The following is a 25,336-nucleotide window of genomic DNA, read 5'->3' as shown; positions in this document are numbered from 1 at the left end:
CCTATTTGATATAAAAATAAACACCAGCAGCAATCAACAACACAAAAATAGCAAGCATTGGCATAGACGAGCCTGTACTTTCCGGCTGGGTGGCAGTACTAACTGGCGACTTGATGTTACCACCTTCTACCTTACCAATCAATAATCCCTTCAAAATTTCACGAGCATCGTCAGAGTGTCCAATATCTTCGAAAGCTTCGGTGGCATCCATACCAGCAACGTCAATAACAACTTCTTCACCACCTGGATGCTCATCTATGTATTTGGTGATATCGTATACTCCTCCATTGTAAACAACCCAAAGGTCTTCTACGGTGTTATGTTGCGAAACTTCATCTAAAGTATATGCTTTCAAATCTTCTCCTTCCGACATTTTACTTAACCTATTCTCTCTGAACTATAGAACAAACCGTTGACGATTTACGTTCGATATATATTGATTCTTGTCGGAGAATTCCATGTGAAGAGATCAAGCCCAATAAAAATTATCATGAACGTAAGCGACATAAGAGAATATCACGTGACGTCTAAACGAAGCTTACGGACCCAAAACTGCTACATCCTGTTTACGGTAAAGCTTGTGTATTAATGGATAAAACTATATAGTTGACAAGTCAAAGTCGATACCCTTGTCCGATAACTGTTTTTGTTTGAGAGCTCTCTTCTTGGACCATTTTTGCGACAATGTGTCCCATTTTTCCTTTGATCTTGCGGCATCGTTCTTGTTCTGGCCGATTTTTTTCCATGGAATCACCTTGTATTTCATGTTGGCACCTTGGAACAAGTCTTCGTGAATGTTAGGATCTTCGACCAAGTGGACCTTTAACAAGTGACCGAACAAGAGGTAGTTGTTCATGGTCTCGGCCGCGACCTTGGCCACGTTATGGTGGGCAAATTCGATGAACCCATAGTGCTTCGACTTACCAGTCTTTTTGTTTCTCGACAATCTCAAACGGGTGATGTCTCCAAACTGTGTGAAATACTTCTTCATTTCGGCTTCGTAGAACCCGTGGGGAATGCGTCCGACGTATATGACACCTCTTTTGCTCTTGGTTGGGTTGGAGGCTGCACTAACGGCCTTCTTTTTAGTCACCGTGTGTCCGGAAGCCTGTATGTGTTTTTCTGTGGGGCTGGTCTTTGTAGTGGAATGCTGTTTAGTCTCTTTGTCATCTACGTCGTCTTCTTCGTCACTGTCGCTGGAAAATCCTTCCAATTCTTCACTATCCTCATCGCTCTCATCGCCGATCTCGGCACCTTCTTCTTCGCCTGACAATTCTTCTTCACTAGATTCGGGCAATTGTAAGTCCTTCTCGATATCTTCGATCTTCTTATCAGCGTTTTGCTTCTTATTATTACTAAATTTACCCATATTATGCCTGCTATTACTGTTCTCTCTTTTATCTAACTACAAAAATAATTTTTATTTAGGTCTCATCGCCTGAAAAATAAATTATTACACAAAACCACACATTATGGCAATATACACATATGCAGGATGACAGTGTTAGTATGGTCTACTTCTTCTATAGTTATTCTAATGGTCTTTAGTGTAGATGAGTGTATTGTGTTGTGTATTGAGCTGGGTTTTGGTTGTGGTGTAGAAGTCATTGATTTGTGTAATTTTTTTCTGAGTAAAAGCACTGGGTTCACCCAAATGAAGAGTATATATTTTAAATGTAGAATAGTTGCAAATACTAGATTATTGACAGATATGGGAATAATATTGAATTTTCAAGAAAGAAATGGAATATTTAAAGGTATGAATAGTCTAGAGGGTTTATTAAATTTAGCTATAATTACATCAAAATTTAATAATCTCAAAGACTTATATTATATGAAGTCAAAGAGAAAACGAAACATTACGAAATATAGGCAATATCAGATGAGTAGGTATTAGGCAAATATTGCTTTATTTTCTTTAGTAATGGGGGATAAACTGTTCAAAGTAGCGGGAGATAGAAATGTCATACCATTTGAAAATGTTTGTCAAATATTGTTCTGGCCATACAGTGATATATGATTATAGGCCGATTAAAACAGATAACACTAATAAGAGGGAGGTAGTTCTTACTAAAATCTCTCAATAGGTTGTAAAATGTCAGACAATAATTGGAAAGTGGTGCGAGCAGGTAAACCAACAATGTTGAAATAATCACCCTCAATAGATTTAAACAACAAGCATCCCAAGTTCTGGTACTTGAAGCCACCTGCCACATGTAAGCCCTCTTCACTATCAACATAATATTGCAAGAATTCGTCTGACAATTCGTCGTTGAACCTGAGCTTGGTGATCTCGATGGCTGATTTTATGATCGAGTCTTTCGTGGCTGAATCGTACTTTATAACATTCACTGACGTTATAACTTCCAAGTCAGGGTGCTGGCAATATTTCCGGAACATTTCAAGCTGTGTTTCCTTCGTCTGGGGCTTTTCGAATACTTCCTGATTGCAAGTGATAATGGTGTCGGACGACACGATAACTGAGCTGGGTCCGTTTTGCGAGATCAATTGCTTCATCACCGCTTGACCCTTTCCTAATGACGTATTGGAGACGTATTCCTGGCAAGTGTGTTCTTCTTTCAGTAGATTCTCCTCAAAGTTTGATGGCATGATTGTGATATCTTGGATTTGAAGGTTCTTCTGGAGAATCTCCAATCTTCGTGGCGACGTTGACGCTAACACGAATTGAAACTGTTTCAACCAGTCGTATAGCGGGTGATTAAAATACATAATTGGTAATCATGCGATTGGTAACCGTTGCTAAAAAGATATATTTATAGTACTATAAAAGTTCGAATCTTTTTCCTGTCGCAGCTTATGCCAATAGATTACAAAAAGTTATATTATAAATTGTAACTAATTTAAATCTATTAAATTAACCTAAATTACACTTCCACTTCTGCTTCTTTTCTCTTAGCAGATTTAATGGCCTTTAACAAGAAAGAAGTTTGTTCATCTTTAACCTTGACGTCGCTGTCATCGTCAGCTATATCCGTGTCCTTCTTGTCCTTTTCATTCTTGGACGTGATCTTTATGTTTTCATCGCATTTCAAATGCTCTCTTACACTTCCAATTAATTCACCGTAGTCATCAAAAACCAATTCGGTCCCCACTAGTTTTGTCCAATTCGTTTGATAGATATTCCCATCTATCACTGATAGGTTATTGATAGAATCGTTATCAGTGTTGACGTTACTATTAGACAATTTAATCAATGGAGTTTTGTTGTTCAAATCGGTGACTTGAAGATGTGATGATGATTTAATATAGTTCTGTTTTGAGTTGGAGGTTATATTTTCCTTCGAATCCTGCTTCGACTGGGAAGCCGGTTGATTAACGTCTTCAAATTGTGAAAGGTTCGAATTACCGATCATTGGTACATCTATTGTTACATAAAAATTCTTGCTATGAGTTAGTAATGAAGATCTCTATTGTATTAATTCTAAAAACATTCTATGAACGTACCTCGTATTCCTCATTGGCCAACTGTTCGGATCCAGACGCAATTTCTGTTACTGGGGTAGGTTCCCTGTCGGCTTGCTCTTTGGTGTTGCTCGCTTCTGCCTTTCTTTTGGCTTCCGCTCGTCTCGCCTTAATATCTTCATCGGAACCAGCTTCAAATGCTGAGTGGAAGTTCCAGTTCATTTCTTCACCATCTAACAAGAATTCGCAATTCCCGTTCATCTTAATCGACCAATCATCACCTCCTCTTTCGTACTTATCCAAGGAGCATGCACCTGCTCTCAACACTGTGTTGTCGTTATCGATTGCTTCGTACACGTCGTGGAACTTAAGTAACGACATACCGAGAGCAATCTTGGTAGCTGCATGAGTGACTATTAATATAGTGGTGATCTCTGGATACTTCGCTTCAAAAATAGGTATGAACTCTTTCCAGAATTGCACACATCTGGCAAAAATATCTTCTTCCGATTCACCGTCCAACGAAGGAATAACACCAACAGTCGAGTCCCTATCCCATTCACTGGCATCTCGTAAACAAGAAAAGAACGGCTTTAACACGTCGTAATTGGCTGGTTCAGGGACAATACCACGGTCTTTCTTATACCATTCACCAACACCACGTTCCAATACCAATGGCACGGAAAGCATATCACAAATTGGCTCACTAGTTTGAACACATCTGTAGAATGGAGACGATAATATAAACTGCGGTTGCTCTTTGGCAGGTAATGAGTTAAGATATCCGGCTAATTGTTTAGCTTGATCGATTCCGTGGGATGCCAATGGCGGGTCACTATCGATACCAGTAGGATTTGGAGGATGTGGAGGCGGCAACCAGTTTGCTCTATACCCATGTCTGGCAATATATATGGTTTTCAACGTCATTTTTTACTTTATGTATACTGTTAGACAGACGAAAATCAATAAAACGTGTTTACTTTATGGTAAAAATTGTTGATTGTTGGTGCTCACTGAAGAGAAAATTAGGTCCTAATATAAAATATTGTAATTTGATGAAATATATGGATGTTACTAGTAAATACGATATGTAAAATAAGCTACACGAACCAAGACATATATTCTATTCTATTCGTTGATTTATTTTTGTATTATGTTTTAGATTATGATGTATTAAGATTTTTCAATCAATGAAGCTCAGTAGAAAAGCTAATCTTATTTAAATTAGACTAACATTTCTAAAGGATTTTCGACAATAGTCTTTAATGCTTTAATCCATTCACCACCAAGGGCACCATCGACAGTTCTGTGGTCGAAAGTACCGGTGATGGTCATAACATCATCAAAGACGAAACCTTGTTCATTAACGTTAGATGGAACAGCCTTCTTGTCGACAGTACCGATAGCAACGATAGCTGATTGAGGAGGGTTAATAATCGAGGTGAAGCTGTTGACGGCGTGGTTCATACCTAAGTTAGAGATGGTGATGGTACCACCTTGGTATTCTTCAGGAGCCAACTTACCAGCCTTGGCCTTCTTACCTAATTCCTTAATTTCGTTCGAGATAGCAGACAAACCCTTGGTGTGGGCATTCTTGATAATTGGAGTGATTAAACCAGTTGGGGTGGCAACAGCGACAGAAACATCGACGTTGGAGTAGGTTCTAATGACACCTTGGTCAAGTAACCAGGCCGAGTTGGCTTCTGGAACTCTCAAGTTGGCTAATGCAATAGCCTTGATCAACAAGTCGTTGATCGATAACTTGTATCTACCGTCAGCAGCGGCGTTCAAAGATTGACGTAACTTCAACAACTTAGAAACAGAAATTTGCGATTGAACGATGTATGAAGGAGATTCTTGCGTGGATTGGGTTAATCTGGTAGCAATGGTCTTTCTCATGTTTGAGATTGGAACATCTTCGTAAGCAGCAGCGGTGGCCGATGGAGCAGCAGCAGCAGCAGCAGCTGGAGCCTTGAAGTTTTCAACATCCTTGGCCACAATTCTACCGTTTGGTCCTGAACCCTTGATGTTCTTCAAAGCGATACCCTTGTCCAACGCGATGGTCTTGGCCAATGGAGAAGCAAAAATTCTACCCGCAACTGGCTTGGATTGAGCTGGAGCGCTTTCGGACTTCGATTTCTTTTCGCTGGCTTCTGGCTTCGATTCCTCTGCCTTGGATTCCTTTTCCGGTTCTGGTGCCTTGGCCTCAGTGCTGGCATCGCCAGCATCTTCCGCGGTGAAAGATTCGAAAGCTTGCACATCTTCCGACTCTTCAACGTACACAGCAATTGGCTTACCCACTGGAACATCCTTGGTTCCGTCTCCTAACAAAATCTTGGCCAAGTACCCGTCCTCTTGAAACTCAAAGTCCATCGAGGCCTTATCAGTTTCAATTTCAGCAATTGCTTCTCCCGCGTGCAATTCGTCACCGACACTCTTACTCCAACTACCAATGTTACCTTGAGTCATTGTTGGTGATAACGCTGGCATATTGATCACGGTATGAGGAGGAAATTTCCCTGATGAATATAATCTTGCTAATTGCAAATACCCTGCACTGTATTGTTTAGTACAAGCAACGGCACGGAAGGCCATGGTAGATCTTGACGCAGCGATTAAAGCACTCATTCTTGTTTCTGTTTACCAATATATAACTGTTATATGTCAAACAAACTGGATTGATAGTTAGTATAACTATGTTAGTTAGTTTATAATACTCATCGATCGCATGGTTGTCTTCCGCCCGCGGTTTTGTGTCACTACGTTTCGGCTTTTAAATTCCGACGATATTTTGCAATCAGAACTATAGCATTAATACTATACACTATACTATACAGAGGACATGGTGGGCACTAGAGCAGAACGTTTGTCGAGCCGTAGTACAGGGAATCGATTGTGAGCGACGGTGCAGAAGAATCGGGGCCAGAATTGGCGGCCGGGGAGTCGGAAGACAGGAAGAAGTCACCCACGTCGTGATAACCAGAGTCTTCTTTGATACATTGGGCCTCGTAGACGACAGGAACCGCATTATTCTTCTCCAAGCTGTCTTTGGACGTCTGCCACGAGAAACGGACGAGGCCAAAACACCAGCCGAACACACGGTCGACGTTGGCGTGGAGCCACTTGCTGGTGTTAGGGTCGGAAGGGTAGCCCGAACCTAGGGCATGGTTGTGTATAAGGGGCAAATGGATGTTGTAGAAGTGTAGATTGAGATCACGGGTGACCTTGGCCACGACAGAGGCCGTACTGACGATGGGATAGATGCTGTCGGCCTTTTTGGCGACGGTGATGGCGACGGTGGGGAAGATCTTCAGCAATTTGGCCTGGTACGACGCCGGGGGACCCACGGTATCGACAAACACCTTGGTAACGTTGACTCCCTTGGCGAGCACCTGTTTTATCAACTGGATGGTGGTATCGTGGGCCTGTTCGTTCAAATTGTACGATCCTTTGCCCAACACGGTCTGGAGCATGCCACTAGAGATGTCCTTGGCCGTCATGGTGGTGGTAGCCCACCCAACATGTCCGTGTAGCTCATGGTCTTCATTTTCTATCATCTGGAATAATTGGCGTCTTTTGTCGTCCTTTAGCGTCTTAGAATCGGCAAACCCGTACTTTGTTTGCAAGTCCTTCAGGTACGATTCGAGCGAATATGCAATTCCGTACACCATAGGACCCAACACGGGACCCCTTCCGGCCTCGTCGACCCCAAGCACCACCGGGGCTGTAATGTCTGCCTTTATTTCTCGTGGAATGGCCGAATGGTACGTGGACGAGTCGAAGTTCAACGGTTCGCTTATATCTGTGATCGATGGAGGGACCCAGGCATTATTTCCAGGGCTATTTTCCTGTTCGAGCTTTCGTTTTTTAGTAGCGACTTGGTCGACCTCTTCTGAATCTGATAGCGGCTTTCGCTTACTTTCTGTCATATCCCTGGGTCTACTAGCTGGTGTTATAAGGAACAAGGTCATCAACACCATAGTGAAATGTTTACCATAACGCGTATGTCGATTCACGTGAAAACATCGAAATCAGACCTTAATAGGGCCCTAGTGGTTTATAACGATTATTGATTATCTATGATACAAATATAAGGGTCTGTATAGGGGTCTATAAAGGCTTACATATGGGGTTACATTACATATGGGACAATATATCCTTTGCTGTCTCGTACGATACGAAAGTGATGCAAGTGGCGGGCACAACCCGAAGCATATTGGTGCCAACACCCTTGTAGAATCCACGCCAGTGGCCCTCGTTATGCCAGACGTCTTTACACGTGGATATTACAGATTTGTATTCGGTGGTGGAGTTCTGTAGTCTAGACTTGATGACCTGGCTCGGGTACGCGATTATGGTACTCAAGATCTTAGATGCAGCAGACGAGGCAATGTACTCGCCCGTGGATAAAGTATCGGTGGTGGAAGATTTTTTGGAGAGCTGGTACTGTTTGAAATGATCGTAGAAGGTAAATTGCAAACTGGCCTGGAATACCAGGAACAACCCGGGAATGGTTCCCTTCCAGAAACTGCGGATTCCTTCTTTCTGTAGCATGTTTTTTACCCCATCGGTGACGGATCTGTATGCACCTGTATCACTCCTAGTGGTTCCCAATATTCTTGTCTTCAACACCCAGATTGGATTGGTCAATAATCCAGTCGTCACTCCTGCTGCCGTGGACGACGTGAAGTAGTTGGCAGTGGGACTTGAAAAATCAATCAACCGTTTAAATTCAGCATACAATGTGAAATATAATGACCACCCCACGATGTTTCCTCCGATATTAGGTCCTATTCCCCTATAGTACTGTAATACCGTATGTGGGAGCTTATATCGCCCGAGAATAGCACTTTTTATGCCTGACGAATGATGTGCTTGTTTATATTGGTGGAAATCAGTAGTTGCCGACGTATTGATCTTGGATATGACATCTATCAATGACTTGAATCGCTTGGTGTTGATTTCCGGTGATAGCTGCAATCTTATTTTAATCAAGTCTAATGGATGCATCACGATGGTGGTCGAAAACCCGGCTACAAGCCCCGATATTATCTCAACCTGTCTTCTGCTGAACATTGTGCCATTGCTAGCCTGTTCTACAGCCATTATTGGGGTCTTTTGGTATATTTATGTATTGTTAAAGCTTCCATAAGTCTCTTGCTAAGCTCATCTTGATCTGAAAAATGCGCAGACTCACAGCACTTAGCTATGTCTGTTCTAATTGCCCCCAATATACTTCGTTTCTGTAGGCCAGCAAAAGTCAAATTTCGTGTTTGGTCTGTGAACCAGACTCAGTGGACATTCTTTACAAGTACAATACCTAATAGTAGTGCAATATAAAATAGATAACATTCATTTCTTGAACAAACTATATACATAATAAGCCGTACACAAAGAAGGGGTCGTCGCCATCATAAATGTACACATCGAACCTCTAATGCACAAGCCATCACAATAACCATCCTACGACCAATTATGCACCCAATGGTCCATGCATATTTGCCATGGTTCCACCAGAGTGTTCATTCATACCAGCACAGTTGCTTGTCCGCTTGTGCTAGCTCATGCTAGCTACCCACTAGACTTATTCTCCTTAAGCAGATGGGAAAGGACTCAACAAGTTGAATAATGATGGTCTGTTTGGGGTGGCTGACCATCCCAAGTACAAAACAAATGGAATGAACCCGTAGTGAGCAATAGTCTTGGAGTATTCCAAAACCTTGGTGATTCTTTCCTTCGATTCATCGGATAAGGTGATTTGGTAGTTTGGAGATGCCATTTTACGTCAATTAATACTTTATTGTTATGTTTCTTCACAAATGAACAATATAAACGGTAATACCATTGGCTTCGTTGAACTTTTTCATGAAAATTAGTCCCCGATTATGTAATCGGGACATAAATACCTCTTTACATTATTACCTCTGTAACGATAATTGAAAGGGGATATAACCTAGTCGAGGTTGTAGAGGTAGGAAGTAGTACTATGGGACCAGATGCATCGGCTTTTTTGGTGGAAAATGGGCCGGGAGGAGAGACAAACTGGACTGGTAGCGGACAAAAAAGTGTAGAATTCCAACACAAAGCTCAGTTGTAAGCAAGGACGGATAATGCAGTCGAAATACCGTAGATTAACGGCGTTTCGCCAACAAAATACCAAAAAATACAGATAAATGATCAATACGGGCCGTGTAGAATTGGTTCTGTGGTTGTGGACCAATTTTCTGCTATATAGGTTGCAGTGAGCCGCAAAAAGACAAAAAACCTTAAATAAACGGTTTCTCCGATTATGTCCAGTATGGGCTCGGTTATGATGACTTAGATCAGTTGTGGGACGACTTCCCAGTATAGAACAGTAACTTAAGGTGTGGTCTCTGTAGAAACAATTATCTGTTCAGCTTCAAATGAGCATATTCTGTTTGCGTGAGCTCTTGCTATGCTTATGCTAGCTTACGTCCAGCAACTTTGTAAACATTTTTACCATTAGAAAGTGGTAAGCCCACCATTAAGCCCCGCCCCCTATCTATCTCTAGCCCGTCCTTCAGCAACCTATTGGGGGTATATTCTGGCCTATAAAGTCCTGTAGACAGTATTTCTATCTAACCTGTAAAGCATGGATCAGTTTACAGGTTAGTCCCGGATCCGTCAGCGTTGATAAATCAGTTACGTCTAAGGTACTTCTGAAGAATTCATTCAATATCTCCTACGGAAGAACAGATTAGTGCATGATGAAGGTAGTTTACAAAGAAAATCCACGTACAATTTGTATACGTTCGGATACACATTCGCTATGCTTTGAGGAACTAAATACCAATAGATCCAAACATTTGCTCAAGGAATCGGCCGTCGCTGTTGAATTATTGCCCAACGACCAGATAACCAAGGAGAACGGATTTAAGCCATTATTGAAAAAAGAAGTATTTGGATGTTTGGGTCTAATAAGCATTGATAAGAAGGCATTTTTGGCGGTAATTACGGGAGCGATGACCGACGTGGCCCATCCCGTGGTTTATGAGTCGGTAGATAAGATTTATTCGGTGGATTTTGTCTCATTGTCGAGTGATGAATGGGACTTTGTTAGTTTTGATACGTCGGGACTTCCATTGGCTTCAACTGCAGACGAATTTGAGGCGGAAAATAATTATGCCAGAGAGCCACATCCATGTCATGAGATGCAGAAGCTTTTGTCGAACGGGTCGTTCTACTATTCCAATGATTTTGATTTGACGTCGTTGATACAAAATAGAGGTATCCAGAACTTGAGACTACACCACGAAAAGGAGGGTGTGAGAAAGATCAATCTCGAACATTACCTGGAAGAATACATGTGGAATTCATTTATGATGTGCGAGATATTCGAATTCAGGTCTAAATTGGACTCGTACGTGCAATCTACCTTGGACGACAATAGGTTTTTGACTACGGTTATCAGGGGTTTTGCCAAAACGGTCAATTTGAACTCATCGGGTGAAAGTATGACCATCATATCCAAACAATCGTGGAAACGGGCTGGGACTAGGTTCAATGCCCGTGGTATAGATGATAACGGTAATGTGGCCAATTTTGTGGAAACTGAGTTCATTTTCAATCAGCCGACCCGTGAACAAATAACATCGTTTACTCAGATTAGGGGGTCTGTACCCACATTTTGGGAACAGGACCTGACTTTAATTAATCCAAAGATTACTCTTACAAGGTCTCTTGAGGCAACACAGCCAATTTTTAATAAGCATTTTACCGAAATATGTCAAAAGTACGGTGTTTGCCATATTATAAATTTGCTATCAAAGACTAAACCTGCTGAGGTTCAAGTCCTGCGCCGTTATAAACAGTTATATACTGGGTCCAATCGCCGGGATGAGATGGCATTCAGTGAATTTGATTTCCATCATGAAACAAAGCAACTGAGTGGTGGTTTTGCGGGAGCAACGAAAATTTTGCCTATGCTTTATGATTCTTTAGAGAATTTTGGATGGTTTGTTTACGATTCTGACCAAGGTGAAACAGTCACCAGGCAAGATGGCGTCTTTCGGACTAATTGCTTGGATTGTTTGGACCGTACCAATTTGATTCAACAAGTTATTTGTCAAAGCATTTTGGAACATACCTTGCAGAATCAACGCGGTAGTCGTGAGGGCAATCATGAGCGTTACGCTGTGGAAGACCTCGTTAACAAGCATAACACCCTTTGGGCGGATCATGGTGATGCTATATCACAAATTTATACCGGAACAAACGCTCTAAAATCTTCTTTCTCAAGATCAGGTAAGATGAATTTTGCAGGAGCTCTTTCCGATGTTACAAAATCCGTCTCTAGAATGTACCAGAACACATTTTTGGACTCTAAAAAGCAATCGACTATGGATTTATTATTGGGTTATGATGCACAAAATTCCTTACCTGTTAGAATATATGATCCAATCAACGAATTTGTTCAAGAAAAGTTGCATGGCGAAGCGGGGTCATTTACAACATGGAACGATATAAACATATTTGTTGGTACTTTTAATGTGAATGCTGCTGTACCCCATGGTAAAGTTGACTTGGCCAGCTTTCTCTTCCCACCAGAAAACACTGAAATTGAACTTCCAGATGTATATGCGATTGGTTTACAAGAGGTAATAGAGTTAAATGCGGGTTCAATTTTAAGTTCTGACTCGTCCAAACCATCCTTATGGGCAAAATTATTGGAGACCCAATTAAATTCTCAAGGAGAACCTTACTTACTATTGAGAACCGAATCAATTGCGTCAATGTCGCTTTTCTTGTTCGTTAAGAAGAGTCAAGTCCATAAAGTAACACAGGTGGCTGGTTCATCCAAGAAGACTGGTTTAGGTGGTATTGCCGCTAACAAAGGAGCTTGTGGTGTGAGGTTCGAGTTTGGACTGACCTCATTTGTATTGGTTACTTCTCATTTGGCGGCAGGTACAACAGCTCTAGTTGAAAGATATAATGATTATATGACTATTATGTCTGGCTTAACTTTTACAAGAAATTTTACAATTAAAGACCATGACCATATTATATGGTTTGGTGATTTGAATTATCGTGTATCGTTGCCTAATGACCAATGTAGGTACTTTATTGAAAATGGAGCATTTGATGAACTAACGGCAGTGGACCAATTAAATCAAGAAATGACTCGTAAAGGGGCATTCTATGGTTTCAAAGAAGGAGCTATTAAGTTCTACCCTACATACAAATTTGATAAGGGAACATCGAACTATGACTCGTCCGAAAAACAAAGAATACCATCATGGACAGATAGAGTCTTGTACATGACTTCCAAGGGAGTCGATCCAATAAAACAATTAAATTATAATTCATGCATGAACATAGTTGTAAGTGACCACAAACCCGTATATTCTACACTCAAAAGCAGAGTAAAATTTGTTGATGAAGATAAGAAAATCAAGCTTTCAAAGCATTTATACGATATTTACAAGAAGGAGCATGGCGATATAGGTGAAGTTTCACTATTGGAATTATCAGACAGCATGACCCTGTCGTCAAAACCTTCGTCGTTAAATTCAGATTCAGGCTTTTCTATGGATACCTTATCAGAAATGAATCTTCTTGATGATGCTGATACAGATGCTCCAAAATTGCCAGCACGTCCTATGGAACGTACAAACACATTACCGAAGAGAATTCCTCCCCCACGAATGAGCAGAAAACAAATCTCCCTGGACCAAACAAAAACAGCTTCAAATGCATTCCCAAGGAAACTACCGCCAACACCATATAACCAAGAAGTGCTCGTTCCAAGCCCTTCAAAGTCTATATCAAATCCATTGCTGCGTTCTCCAACTGCATCTACGTCAGCATCCACGCCACCACCTCCTCCACCATCAAGAAAAGTGGGTAATCCAGTGAAGCCTCCAATTGGGTTCTCTAGTACTCCACTTATCTCCAGTAGATCGAATTCTGCTACTCCATCCAGAGGCTCACCTATTTCAACACCATCTACCACTGGAAATGAGCAGAATCAAGAACATCCAAAGCTCAATCCTATTGTTCCAACCAAACCAGCGTCGTTAGCGTCATCTAAAACCAAGTCGTCATCGCTGGAAGCTACATCTGCATCTTATATTCCAAATTCAACACCTGCTACTTCGGCAAGAAGTACATCTTCTGACGGCAATGGCAAGCTGATGTCGGAATGGAAACCATTGATGCCTAGTTAGGCTTCATATAGAACTTTTAGCACTATTTATATACGTATATATATTCTGTTTTCGATACGTTAATCTCTGACTGAATCTATACTCGGTTCTGTCGCTTCGAGATTTCTCCCATTCTGTTTGATCGACGTAATGATCGAGAATTCAATCGTATATTACATTTCTAGGTCTTTTATTGTAACAAGACTACAATAGTTTCCTGATCAACAATGTTACACCCAAATTTGATTCTACTTCGAGGCATGCAATATCCCATAAGTAAATCTCCCAACAGGAATAATATTAAGCGCTAGCTCTAGAAGCTTCTCGGTTAGACAGAGGCAGTATCTGGTTAGTCCATTCTGGGAATCGTTGATTAATTTATGTTTTTATTAAATCGAGGCCAAACACGTATATTTGTTTCTTCGAAGATTTTGCTCCGGTAATTTTACGTCGATTATTCATGATATATGTGAATTCTTACGACAATGTACAAATATAATTTTAATAGCTTAATTATCTACGTCTCCGTTGTCTGTATGTAATACATGGTTGAGCTAGTGTATGCTAGTAGTAGCTAGCTCTCGTGAATGAACTCGTTAATGGCAATTTCTTTTTGTAGCACCGGATTAAAGAAGATGAATATACCGCTTGTAGAATTAGCAATATTATTGAACTATAAACTATATATGTAAACAAATAGACAAATTTTCTAAAATGAGTTATTATTTAAGCAAAACTACTCTAAGGCTATGAACTATTGAAAACTTCCAAACTGAAATTCCAAATCATAACTAATCGCCAAGCCTACTGCATCTCTTAGTCTTTCTTTTAATTTGACAGACTCATTTGGATGAAACTCGACATTGTATGCTCTCAAATACGTTTGGCATTCTTCTTTACTCAACGAGTCAATATCTTGAACCGAGCCAATTGGTGGTAACTCATTCATAATAGCTTCCACATTCAAGAACGGAACGGGAGTAGCTGGATATCCATTCATTCTCCGGAACATATTATATAAACGTATATGACTATATTCGGACATTTTGAAGCCAGAATCCATGTCTCCCTTAAAATCTCTAAGATCCCTCTTAACATCTCTCTTAAGGTCTTTAAACTCTATCTTAAGATCTTTAACATCCTTGTTAAGATCTCTCTTAAGGTCTTTAAACTCTATCTTAAGATCTTTAACATCCTTGTTAAGATCTCTCTTAAGGTCTTTAAACTCTCCCTTAAGATCTTTAATATCCTTCTTAATTTCACGCATTTCATTAGTGAACCACTCTGGTGGGTTCTGATTTAAACTCTCTAATGTTTGTTCAACAATACTTTGAATGTTATCATTGACTTTTTTTTCGATCATTTCAGTTAGTGTGTCCTCAAAGCAGCTACCAAGTCTTGGAAATAGTTCATTTATTTGTTCTGTCATGTTTAATATATAGTAATTAATGATAAACTGGTATGTTGCTCTTGCATAAAATAAGCGAGAAGCAGTCCCTTAAATGTAGATTATAAACTTAACCACAAACGAACTTTTTATGCACGTCGCAAAGAAGAATAAAATATGCAGGGACATGTATAATTCTGCAACAGTTTATACTTCAACCAGCCTTATTCAGCTTTAGTCATGATATGCCTAGAAAATATTTAAAAACTGGCCATATCAAAAATAGTTTGAACTTAACATCGTTATTATCTATTTTAATGGTCATATGTGAAGGTCTTTAAACTCTCCCTTAAGATCTTTAACATCCTTGTTAAGATCTCTCTTAAGGTCTTTAAACTCTATCTTAAGATCTTTAACATCCTTGTTAAGATCTCTCTTAAGGTCTTTAAACTCTCCCTTAAGATCTTTAATATCTCTCCTAAGATATTTAATATCCCTCTTAATTTCACTCATTTCGTTTGTGAACCACTCTGGTGGGTTCTGATTATAACTCTCCATTGCTTGTTCAACAGTTTTCACTTTGAATGTGATATTTGTCAGTTTTTTTGATCATTTCAGTTAGTGTGTTCTCGACGCAACTACCAGTCTTGGAAATAGTTCATATCTTTGTTCTGTCATGTTAATATATACTAATTATTGATAAACTGGAAATGTTGCTCTTGCATAAAATAACTTAATAGTAGTTCCCTTTAGCCACTGCATATCACAAACAAGATTATATACAGGAACATGTACCATTAGACAACAGTGTTTATACTATCACTGGTATACCCTGCAAAGATGGTTTACGTTTGCATCATAGTAAGAAATTTAAAAACTAATAGCAATATCAAAACTGGTTTTAATTAAGTGTTCTTCTCCTATTTTATTCAAAGCCATATGTGATACTAGACTATTGGGTTTCAGTTGTGCTTCTTATCTATTTTCTTTGGGAATCATTTCTTCGTCAAAATTTTAAATATATATATTGGCTGGTTGGAAAAAGCACATATTACCGATCATATCGTAGTCTCATTTTGAAGAACTCCCTCAGCCCTTCTTAAGATAGCTGTACTATTTAGCAAGGGCAGGATAGGAGGCGGGGGGTTAAATTCACATTGGATGCATAGTCGTGTGTTGCAATCATTAATTTTTTAATGAGCGGAAACCACGGAAAAGTATACTCTGCAACCGTATAACGAAAAGTGTATTGCGACAGTATCATATCTTATTGCAACCAAATTCGGTACTTCCACGATCATTTTTAGGTTAATACCACATTTCCGATTAGCGACTTGATAAGCCACTATTGGCAACCTCAATAAACCTCGATTTGATCTTAAATTAGCAATATTTACACGATATACCCTACATTGTTACGTCTCTCAAATAATAGCACTTTTAGTTCAGATATACTACCACTGCGCTTATTTTCAATTTTACAGCTTAGGGCTTCATCTACATTAGTCTTAGTCTTAGTCTATTTGTAAATAACGTATATACGAAGAGAGAGAAATCAATTTATTGTGATCAGTCAACTACTATTGTTATCAACAAAGAATGTCCCTTGAGACAACAAATATAAACGTCGGTCGCTAAAAGAAATCTGAAATAAAAAGTTAAATCGCCGTCATCACGAATGCTCACCACAAATGATACAATAGAAGAAACAAGAAAGGTTTTGAACCTTTTGTGGAGGATTATATGACGCGGCACAAACTAAAAAAATATTGTTTGACAGCTATCATTTACATGTGCCAACCGAATGGTGCGATAAGATCACAGGGGCCAATAGATGGGGAAGAAATCAATTTTGTAAGGCATCATATAAGTATGCCTTTAAAGTTCAGATCGCCGATGCCTTTCCATCCTTATCCACATTAAGAAGTGGACGATAACCCTCTTTATCGTATTTTAATTTTCAGCGCCGTGAGCGATACGAGCTTATCACCTTTCGCGTTTGCCGTTTATCGAATGGCTCCATGTTAATCTCTCCACAGTTTTCGATTTAAAATATAAAGCATTATCTTCAAAAATGATATGTTCATGTTGATGTTGGATTAGGAGTCTTTTGAAAGGAAAGTATGACCAGCGTGAAAGAAATTAATGAGAAAGACCCAGGTAAGGACGAGTATAGCGTCGACGAGAGGGCAGAACATGAAGTCGCGGAGACTCATCTCAACGCAAATCACGATAATGCTTCTATCGTCTCGAAAGAAGAGTTTGAAGATGAAGGTATCTACGATTTTGACGATTCGAACAATTACTCAACCACTTTTGTCGATGATCATAATCCTATGGGGTTAAGAAAGCCTACTAAACAGGAAGCTTCTTCGTTGAGAAGAGTTTTGGGAAGGGCTGATTGGGCCTGTTATATGATTTGCGTGGCCGAATTTGCTGAAAGAGCCTCGTACTATTCGTGTCAGACTCTCTTAAGTAATTTTGTTACCAACCCATTGCCTGAGGGAAGCGGAACTGGTAAGCTTATGCCTGGTAGTGTTAATCCTGGTGCCTTAGGGTTGGGTGTGCCTACCGCTACCGCCATTACTTATACTTTGACTTTCGTTGCCTACCTTGTTCCGTTATATGCTGGTTATGTTGCTGATTCGCAAATTGGTAAATTTAGAGCCATCTGGATTGGTGTTATTTGTGGTTTTTTTGCTCATATTTTACTTGTCATAGCTGCTATCCCTGCTGTTATTGAGGGAGGCAATGCTATTGTTCCTACTGCGTTCGGTATCATTACGTTGGCGTTTGGTACTGGTTTTATCAAACCTAATTTATTACCACTCTTGTTGGATCAATACCCCGAGGAGTCGGATGTGGTTAAATTGTTGCCATCAGGAGAAAAGGTTATTGTTGACCGTCAAAAGTCATTGGAAAGAATGGTCTTAGTATTCTATTGGTCCGTAAACCTTGGTGCACTTTTCCCTATTCCAAGTGTTTACATCGAACAAAGAATTGGATTTTGGTTTGCTTTCTTCATTCCAATCATTATATATCTCATTATTCCAGCAGTGTTTTGGTTCGTCCGTCCAAGACTTAAGAAAGAAAAGCTTCAAAGCTCTGTTATGGTCAACACTAACAAAATCTTGAAGGTTCTGTTTAGAGGAAACTGGATAAAAAGAATCAGAAACAATACCTTTTGGGATTATGCAGCTCCTACCAACATGAATGCAAGAGGCGAGGAATACTATTCTGCAAAGAAAAAGAAGCCAATTACTTGGACTGACCAATGGGTGTTGGATGTCAAGCAAATTGTTAATATTTCCAAAGTTTTCCTTTACTTCGTGATCTTCAACCTTTGTGATGCTGGTGGTACCGGAGCAACTCCAGCTTTAACTGCACAGTCGGGATCTTTGACTAGTGATGGAACGCCTAATGATATCTACAGTAGTTTCAATCCAATCACTATCATTTTCCTTATCCCAATATTGGATTACGGTATTTATCCTTTATTGCGTAGATGGAAGATAGACTTTAGACCGGTCTTGAGAATCACCTTTGGTTTCTTATTGGCAGCTTTGTCTCAGGTAGCAGCTGCAGTAATCCAAAAAGAAATTTATAACCAGATTGAATGTGGAGACCATGCTACAGAATGTGTAGAGAAAGGAATAGTAGCACCATTTAGTGCCTGGGTCCTGGTGATGCCATACATCTTATCTGCTGCTTCTGAATGTTTTGCTAATACTTCTGGTTATGAATTGGGTTATACTAGAGCTCCACCTCATTTGAAAGGGTTTGTTCAGGCTTTGTTCTTACTTGCGACTGCTTTAGCTGCTGCTATTGGTGATGCTATCAGTCCAGCATTGAAAGATCCAAACTTGGTTTGGTATTTTGCAGCTTTGGCAATTGTCGGTGGTGTATTTACTGTTTTATTCTATGTTCATTTTAGAAACTTGCACAAGATTATGGGACAAGAAAGCAAGTTGAGAGCCATTATGATGCGTCAAGAAAATGAAAAAGAAGTGCTGGAAGTCAACAATTTGGCCCTGATTACTTCGGTCCCGTCAGTTGCTGTTAAACAAATATAATTGTAGGTTACAAGTGGGACCTTTTTTTTCAATAAATATTTAATGCGGTTTGTTAATATAAATATATATATATCCACAGTATAATTTAATCATGTACAGCTGTTAGATCTAATAATATTTGTATATATTAAGCATTCATTTCTTCAATACTTGAGCTCGTGAAATCGAGATCCTCGCGCACATAAATTATCAACAGTTTCAAAAGAAAGCCATTAAGATTTGTTTATTACATCATTTAGGTACATATAATATGAGTTCTAGCTCGAAGAGAATAAAAAACGTATCCATTGCGGTTCCAGTACTTTATGGAAATCACTCTGTTCGTCTTGCTCCCGAAAAACGAACAGAAAAAACTCCACCAGATCATACACATGAGTGGACAATTTTTTTTAAACCAGTTCTTGATAACATAGATTTAACCCCATTAATCAAAAAAGTTACATTCAAGCTACATGAAACGTATGACACACCGGTACGATCGATCGAAAAGCCTCCATATCAAGTTACAGAGACCGGGTGGGGGGAGTTTGAAATAATAATAAAATTGCATTTCCACTCGGGAGCAGAATTGGGAATTAACGAAAAGAACTTCCAGATATTCCATGGTCTTAAATTACACCCTTTCAATCCCCAACATCCACCAAAAGAGAATGGCGAAGTGCATTCTGTCTTATATGATGAACTAGTTTTCCAAGAACCTACTGAAAAAGTTTTCGAGATATTGACGCAAAAGCCACTGAATTTATTGCCATATAAGCTATCAGATGAATCCAAGCGAGACCAAGAATACGTGAGGCCTGACGAAATTGACGAGTTGGCCAGGTTGGATGTGTATATTAATAAGGTAAGAGAAGAAATCGAGAACCAAAGGGACCAATATAAGGATTTGGAACAAGAAAGACTAGCACTATTGCAATAGATATTATTGTATATTAGACCATATATATAGAGTATGTACGTAACAAACGGTTAATATGTTATTGCCAGAATAGACATAAAATGCTGCATATACTCTTCAATCAAGCTAGGAAGCCTTTCCAAATCAACGCCAAATTTTTCATGTGGACTGTGAAAATTGTTACGACATATCCGTATAGGTATTCTACATCTTATATAATCTTGAGAGTCGACTACTACTAAGTAGTCTAATGGGTATGCTCCCCCTCCTAGTGGATCAATCAATTCGAAATATGTCGATAATTGTAAACACTGCTGATCATCGGAATGGTGGCCAGCATCACAAGAGTCTAGTTTCAAACTAGAAGAAATAAAAATCATCGAGTCCACATAATGTTCCAATTGTCCCCTGATCGACGTTATGTACTCTTTGCCCATTGCACCCAAAAATACTAACACCTTTACTCCGTTATTTCCATTTGTACATGGTTCGTCTTGATCATCAAATTTTATCTCGTCTGTCAGATTGAACATAGAATGTAACAAATCACTCACCCACGCAGTTGCCTTCGGCGATTCTGATACTGATTCTAACGTCGGTGGGATCTGTAATTTGTTCAACTGTTGGACATTATACTTCTGTACCTTAAATGTGGGGACTTGCAAAATTTGCAATGATTGATTCTTATATACTTTCTCAGAGATCTTTTCAATATCACTTGATGCCCATTTTCTCTTCATTCTCGATAGTAACTTTAATAGCAAAGCTTAGTATTTCCCAGAAAGCTCTGAGAAACTAATCTAGTTGTCTAGATATACTGAAAAGTTTTACAAATCGAAAATTTAATTCATTTTGTGTATTGGACATATTTACGTCTATTATTAAGTGTACATAGTTAAATATCGTTAACGACTATTATTTCTTCAAGATAATAACTTTTTGAACATGATCCATGAACAGCTGTAAATTCGTATCATCAGTTAAAACATCTAATTGACCACCATACATGTTGTTTGGATTTGATGCGTAGCTAGTTGATGGATTTAAGTTCGCCATTAAAAATCTTGCTTGAGATCCACCTTCATCGCAATCAATGAACCTAGGAAGTGGGAATCTGTCGATTAAGATTTCCATTGCTTCTCGTTTAGGAGCCTCTAAGAATTCCTTGAAATGTTCGTATCCTTCCATGGTATGGTAACCTGCCTTACGCCATTGAGCCACCTTGGAGCCGTGGTATATCAATATATGAAAGAAAGTATCTAATAGCAATACCTTACTTGGACCAAGTGATAAGGAATCTAATAAAACGGGCTCTGGTTCTGTGTTCGTCTCACCAGTCTCTTCGTCGATAGCACCAAAATTGTCAACATCGTATGACAATAATGTAGGCTGTATCATGATCAATGAATTTCCCACATCTTCGTGCATAAAGATATGTCTCACAAAGGAGGTTTCATCTGGTGAATTATTGAAAATTCGTATGAATGGAGATCTCCTCAAATAGTACATAAACTGCGGTAATAATGCAAATGCAGCTGATAAACGGAATGATTCAAGCATTCCCTTTGTGTAGACCGCGTATCTGGTACAGTAGTCAATTAACAGTTTGTCTAAATGCTTCAAGACGTCAGATGGATCGTAATGAGATTTATCTGAATTTTCGTGGATTGGCTGCAACTTATTGATTGATTCTCTCGCAATCAACACGATAGACGCTTCTTGATCAAACCCTAACTCTAAGTTCGTTATATCAGTATCAGCAATCACTGTCACTGGGACAGTTGTAACTCTTAATCTTAACTCACCCGATGGATGCTGGTAGTGAAATAAATATTGCACGTAGCTGAATCCTATCGATTGCGAGTCGAGCTTATCAAAATATATTGCATAAGTTGACTGAGGATTAGTGTTACATAATTTCCAAGTGTTTGTATTTCCTTCACCAATACTTACTTTAGAAATAATTGGTTCAATGTATCGATTATCCTTTCTGTAAGGTAATTTTGTGGCATTACCAACCAACCCTTGGATTTGTAAATCCAACGTAGTACGACATTCCAAAGTTGCATTAAATGCCATATCCAAATACTCAGAGTTTTCCTCTTGCTGTTTGTTGAAAAATTTAATAAAACTTTGCTTAAAAATAGCAGTATTGAAGGAATCACTCATCACTACGACACCACCAGTCTTATAACAAACTTCATCCATTTCGTAGAGACCAATCTGGTCATAGCTACCAATGAAAATATTGCAACTTAAACCCATAGCCACTAACAGTTTAGTGACTTTTTCGTAGAATTTCTTAGCACTTTTGACTAACGAAATGTCAGGCTTGGAATTCGATCCGTTTATTGGAACAGATGGTAATGTCTGATGTGCTTTTTCTATATCCTTATGTGATCTTATAGGCTCTTTTAATTGGTTACTAGCAATTCTTCCTGGTCCAAAAGTGCAAACCCCGCCGACAAAACACATAATATGGCCTCCAGTAGTACCAGTATCACCCAAGACCGCTGACAATAATAATGACGCTATATTCAAAGCAGAACCAGTAGAACGGCTAGCTCTTTCCTTCATTACTGGATATGGAAATCTATTTGGCACCAAATTTTCAATAATTGACGTCAATTGATATTCAGCCATACTAACAGGCTGTAAAAACTTTCTACCGATTGGTCCCAAAAGTTCATTTATTGGATCATGTTGAGAGTTATGGTTACTTTGCAGGCGTAACCCGGCAGCTAAGAGACCCAATGATTTTTGAATCTGCTCTAAAGTATATTCCTTACCACCATTAAACGTGTGTTGTTTTCCTATTCCCTCCGACGACAAATCGTGAATTTGTACATTTTTACCGAAGGAAATGAACCCAACTAATGAATTTTCTGGTAATAACGACAACGAAATAACCAACGATTCCTTCAACGATCTATATGCATCTTCTAAATCTTCATCCACGAAACATGTATCAACAACGTAGAAAAATATAGGTGGAAACTTACTCAATCTGCCTGTTGAATACTCGATGGTTGAGCACTCAGGGCTTAAACCTGATGGTGCTACTTGGTTCTGACCCAATCTATTCGCAAACTGACAAAACTGACAATACCAAACATCAGGTTGTTGTTCCGTCATCGTCACATATGGATTTATGAATGACCGACATTGGCGACATACAACCATATCATTTGCTGGAGCGACTGGAATACTGGATTTGTTATTTAACGGCGTATACATGGAGGCTAATGGAATAACATTTCTCTGGTGCTGTAATTTTGTCCTTGGAACACAATTCCAGGAAAACCTAACTCCATCGTTCTCTTCTCTTTGGTAAAAATCCATCCTATGTACAGCCTATTTCGTTTGCTATATTGCAGAAATATTCTGATATTATTGTTATCAGTCCTGAATGAATTTATAAAATTCGATCTCAAGTAGGTGACGGGTGAAAAAAAAAATTTCGAGTTCAAAATATATTAATACAATGGGAACAAACCTACGCTTCATATGTACAAAAATATATCGCAAGTTGTACAAAGTATATATATTTACTGTCTAACGACATCTCTAATATTACCAAAAGAAAGCACTTCTTCAATTCTTTCGCTCCCAGAGAAGAGCATACATAAACGATCGATTCCGCATCCCCATCCACCCGTAGGAGGTAAACCATATTCCATCAGCTTTATGTATTCCCAATCAGGGATAATCATTTCATTATCATTAAACTGTGTTTTTGTCAATTGTTGTAGTTTAAACTTCTTAGACTGTTCAAATGGAGAATTTTCCTCTTCATAGGAATTGACGTATTCTTTACCTTGAATGAATAATTCGAAGCGCAAAGAAATATCATAACTTCTTCCGTCATAGTCAAGTATTGCCGATTTGGCTAAAGGAGATAACACCGAAGGTTGATTATATATGAAAATGGGAGTTTTTGTATCCTGAGAAATTGATTCCAAATAGATAGATGAGAGATTATCAAGGAGATTCGATGGAGATTTTAATACGGGAACCTCAAGACCTATACTGTTATAATATTCAATCAAGCTTTCCGCAGTCAACTCGCTTGGTAATGCAACACCGGTCTTCAGTTCTAATGTAGGAATGAATTCGTACTTTGGAAAAGTGCCACTGGCCAATGCAGAAAGTGATGGTAGTTGCTCGTCCACGAGTGATAGCTTCTTTTCCTTTAATGTATCAAAGATCTCCACAAATAATTCTTCTGTTAATATCATCAATTCATTCAAATTTGTAAATGATTGGTAAAATTCGCAAGTGGTAAATTCGGGGTTATGGGTCAGATCAATGCCTTCATTTCTGAAATTCTGACCTATTTCGAAGATCTTATCAAATCCACTAATTACTAACTTCTTTAGCCAGAGTTCAGGAGCAACTCTCAACTGTAAATACTTGCTACCATCCCCTGTGGATTTCAACGCGTTCAGAATGGTCTTGAAGGGCTCTGCATTTGCTCCCGTTCCATATCCTCCAAGGATAGGTGTCTGGACTTCCATAAAATCTCTCTTTACAAAAAATTGCCGGATTGCCTGAATGACGATGGATTTTATCATTAGCCTTTGCTTCAGATCGGCGTTCACCAAGTAGTCCAAAACTCTGTTACTATTTATAAGACCCCTATCTTTTATCTTGTCGGGAATCGTCATCAGATTCAAGCACGGTGACGCTAAATTAATGGGTCTACATAGCTTTAATGACAATTCACCTACGTTGGTGACTGAGGGATGTCCAACACACGAAATAAAGTCACCCTTTCTGAAAAACGCATGGGCATCATCAAATTCTTGTGCTGTCATTTGCATGAGCTTATTACTGGCCATTATCTGCACCTTTGCCCCGTCTTGTATCAAATCAATGAAGTACATCGCTTTCCCCGATTTTCGTATACTTGTGATCTTACCCTCTATATTATATAGCTCAGGATACCGTTTGCTAGGATACTGAACAAAATCTACCATCTCAAAAGACTGTCTAAAGTTCGGTATACGGCTTCTTTTAGCATCATTGGGTCTGATTGTATCAATGGGCGGATAGTACCCTTGGGGCTTTTGTTCGATTATAGTTTTCCTGTTAGCATAATTTACCGTTTCACTCTCACTGGTACTCATTAACTTGCGGTTGAGACTCATGCCACCCTTACCGACAACATACCTTCTAGCTCTATTAATCCACATTCTTGAAGATACCATATACTAGGTATTTAGTACCAAAAACATGAATTTTTCATATTTCCCTGCAGATAGTCGCACCACCTCTTACCCGACTGCCGTTCACTATAGACCTTGATCTTTGACATATTCATTAGTATATACGTACTTCACTGGCATTTGACAAAGCCGTTTCAGCCTTCTTCGTATAGTTTGGTGCT

At 39.2% G+C, this 25,336-nt stretch overlaps 16 protein-coding genes across 16 annotated transcripts; 3 read left to right on the top strand and 13 right to left on the bottom strand. All coding sequences in view use genetic code 12, as the record gives it.

Annotated features, from left to right (window-relative positions):
* Position 1: 1 nt before the first annotated feature.
* On the bottom strand, positions 2–373 carry DEHA2A05742g (DEHA2A05742p; the record flags this gene model as incomplete). Its single annotated transcript, XM_456572.1, has 1 exon — positions 2–373. One exon carries the CDS (start codon positions 371–373, stop codon positions 2–4), a length of 372 nt encoding a protein of 123 aa, XP_456572.1.
* A 225-nt stretch (positions 374–598) lies between these two features.
* Positions 599–1,369, bottom strand: DEHA2A05720g (DEHA2A05720p; the record flags this gene model as incomplete). Its single annotated transcript, XM_456571.1, has 1 exon — positions 599–1,369. The coding sequence occupies one exon, from the start codon at positions 1,367–1,369 to the stop codon at positions 599–601; it is 771 nt and encodes a 256-aa protein (XP_456571.1).
* Positions 1,370–2,070: 701 nt separating this feature from the next.
* Positions 2,071–2,730, bottom strand: DEHA2A05698g (DEHA2A05698p; the record flags this gene model as incomplete). Its single annotated transcript, XM_456570.1, has 1 exon — positions 2,071–2,730. One exon carries the CDS (start codon positions 2,728–2,730, stop codon positions 2,071–2,073), a length of 660 nt encoding a protein of 219 aa, XP_456570.2.
* A 155-nt stretch (positions 2,731–2,885) lies between these two features.
* DEHA2A05676g (DEHA2A05676p) lies at positions 2,886–4,350 on the bottom strand (the record flags this gene model as incomplete). Its single annotated transcript, XM_456569.1, has 2 exons — positions 2,886–3,405; positions 3,542–4,350. The coding sequence occupies 2 exons, from the start codon at positions 4,348–4,350 to the stop codon at positions 2,886–2,888; spliced, it is 1,329 nt and encodes a 442-aa protein (XP_456569.1).
* Positions 4,351–4,647: 297 nt separating this feature from the next.
* On the bottom strand, positions 4,648–6,051 carry DEHA2A05654g (DEHA2A05654p; the record flags this gene model as incomplete). The annotated part of the gene is made up of 1 exon (XM_456568.1): positions 4,648–6,051. One exon carries the CDS (start codon positions 6,049–6,051, stop codon positions 4,648–4,650), a length of 1,404 nt encoding a protein of 467 aa, XP_456568.1.
* Positions 6,052–6,275: 224 nt separating this feature from the next.
* DEHA2A05632g (DEHA2A05632p) lies at positions 6,276–7,403 on the bottom strand (the record flags this gene model as incomplete). The annotated part of the gene is made up of 1 exon (XM_456567.2): positions 6,276–7,403. The coding sequence occupies one exon, from the start codon at positions 7,401–7,403 to the stop codon at positions 6,276–6,278; it is 1,128 nt and encodes a 375-aa protein (XP_456567.2).
* Positions 7,404–7,560: 157 nt separating this feature from the next.
* Positions 7,561–8,529, bottom strand: DEHA2A05610g (DEHA2A05610p; the record flags this gene model as incomplete). Its single annotated transcript, XM_456566.2, has 1 exon — positions 7,561–8,529. One exon carries the CDS (start codon positions 8,527–8,529, stop codon positions 7,561–7,563), a length of 969 nt encoding a protein of 322 aa, XP_456566.2.
* A 487-nt stretch (positions 8,530–9,016) lies between these two features.
* DEHA2A05588g (DEHA2A05588p) lies at positions 9,017–9,202 on the bottom strand (the record flags this gene model as incomplete). The annotated part of the gene is made up of 1 exon (XM_456565.1): positions 9,017–9,202. The coding sequence occupies one exon, from the start codon at positions 9,200–9,202 to the stop codon at positions 9,017–9,019; it is 186 nt and encodes a 61-aa protein (XP_456565.1).
* A 946-nt stretch (positions 9,203–10,148) lies between these two features.
* Positions 10,149–13,610, top strand: DEHA2A05566g (DEHA2A05566p; the record flags this gene model as incomplete). The annotated part of the gene is made up of 1 exon (XM_002769941.1): positions 10,149–13,610. The coding sequence occupies one exon, from the start codon at positions 10,149–10,151 to the stop codon at positions 13,608–13,610; it is 3,462 nt and encodes a 1,153-aa protein (XP_002769987.1).
* A 733-nt stretch (positions 13,611–14,343) lies between these two features.
* DEHA2A05544g (DEHA2A05544p) lies at positions 14,344–15,018 on the bottom strand (the record flags this gene model as incomplete). Its single annotated transcript, XM_456563.1, has 1 exon — positions 14,344–15,018. One exon carries the CDS (start codon positions 15,016–15,018, stop codon positions 14,344–14,346), a length of 675 nt encoding a protein of 224 aa, XP_456563.1.
* A 279-nt stretch (positions 15,019–15,297) lies between these two features.
* Positions 15,298–15,534, bottom strand: DEHA2A05522g (DEHA2A05522p; the record flags this gene model as incomplete). The annotated part of the gene is made up of 1 exon (XM_456562.1): positions 15,298–15,534. One exon carries the CDS (start codon positions 15,532–15,534, stop codon positions 15,298–15,300), a length of 237 nt encoding a protein of 78 aa, XP_456562.1.
* Positions 15,535–17,099: 1,565 nt separating this feature from the next.
* On the top strand, positions 17,100–19,049 carry DEHA2A05500g (DEHA2A05500p; the record flags this gene model as incomplete). Its single annotated transcript, XM_456561.1, has 1 exon — positions 17,100–19,049. The coding sequence occupies one exon, from the start codon at positions 17,100–17,102 to the stop codon at positions 19,047–19,049; it is 1,950 nt and encodes a 649-aa protein (XP_456561.2).
* A 250-nt stretch (positions 19,050–19,299) lies between these two features.
* DEHA2A05478g (DEHA2A05478p) lies at positions 19,300–19,968 on the top strand (the record flags this gene model as incomplete). The annotated part of the gene is made up of 1 exon (XM_002769939.1): positions 19,300–19,968. One exon carries the CDS (start codon positions 19,300–19,302, stop codon positions 19,966–19,968), a length of 669 nt encoding a protein of 222 aa, XP_002769985.1.
* A 50-nt stretch (positions 19,969–20,018) lies between these two features.
* On the bottom strand, positions 20,019–20,687 carry DEHA2A05456g (DEHA2A05456p; the record flags this gene model as incomplete). Its single annotated transcript, XM_456559.1, has 1 exon — positions 20,019–20,687. The coding sequence occupies one exon, from the start codon at positions 20,685–20,687 to the stop codon at positions 20,019–20,021; it is 669 nt and encodes a 222-aa protein (XP_456559.2).
* Positions 20,688–20,862: 175 nt separating this feature from the next.
* DEHA2A05434g (DEHA2A05434p) lies at positions 20,863–23,289 on the bottom strand (the record flags this gene model as incomplete). The annotated part of the gene is made up of 1 exon (XM_456558.1): positions 20,863–23,289. One exon carries the CDS (start codon positions 23,287–23,289, stop codon positions 20,863–20,865), a length of 2,427 nt encoding a protein of 808 aa, XP_456558.2.
* Positions 23,290–23,495: 206 nt separating this feature from the next.
* Positions 23,496–25,157, bottom strand: DEHA2A05412g (DEHA2A05412p; the record flags this gene model as incomplete). The annotated part of the gene is made up of 1 exon (XM_456557.1): positions 23,496–25,157. One exon carries the CDS (start codon positions 25,155–25,157, stop codon positions 23,496–23,498), a length of 1,662 nt encoding a protein of 553 aa, XP_456557.2.
* Between the last annotated feature and the right edge of the window lie 179 nt (positions 25,158–25,336).

Source organism: Debaryomyces hansenii, assembly GCF_000006445.2.
Source record: "Debaryomyces hansenii CBS767 chromosome A complete sequence".
NCBI classification, from domain to species: Eukaryota; Fungi; Ascomycota; class Pichiomycetes; order Serinales; family Debaryomycetaceae; genus Debaryomyces; species Debaryomyces hansenii.
This window is presented reverse-complemented; position numbering and strand designations above follow the sequence as displayed.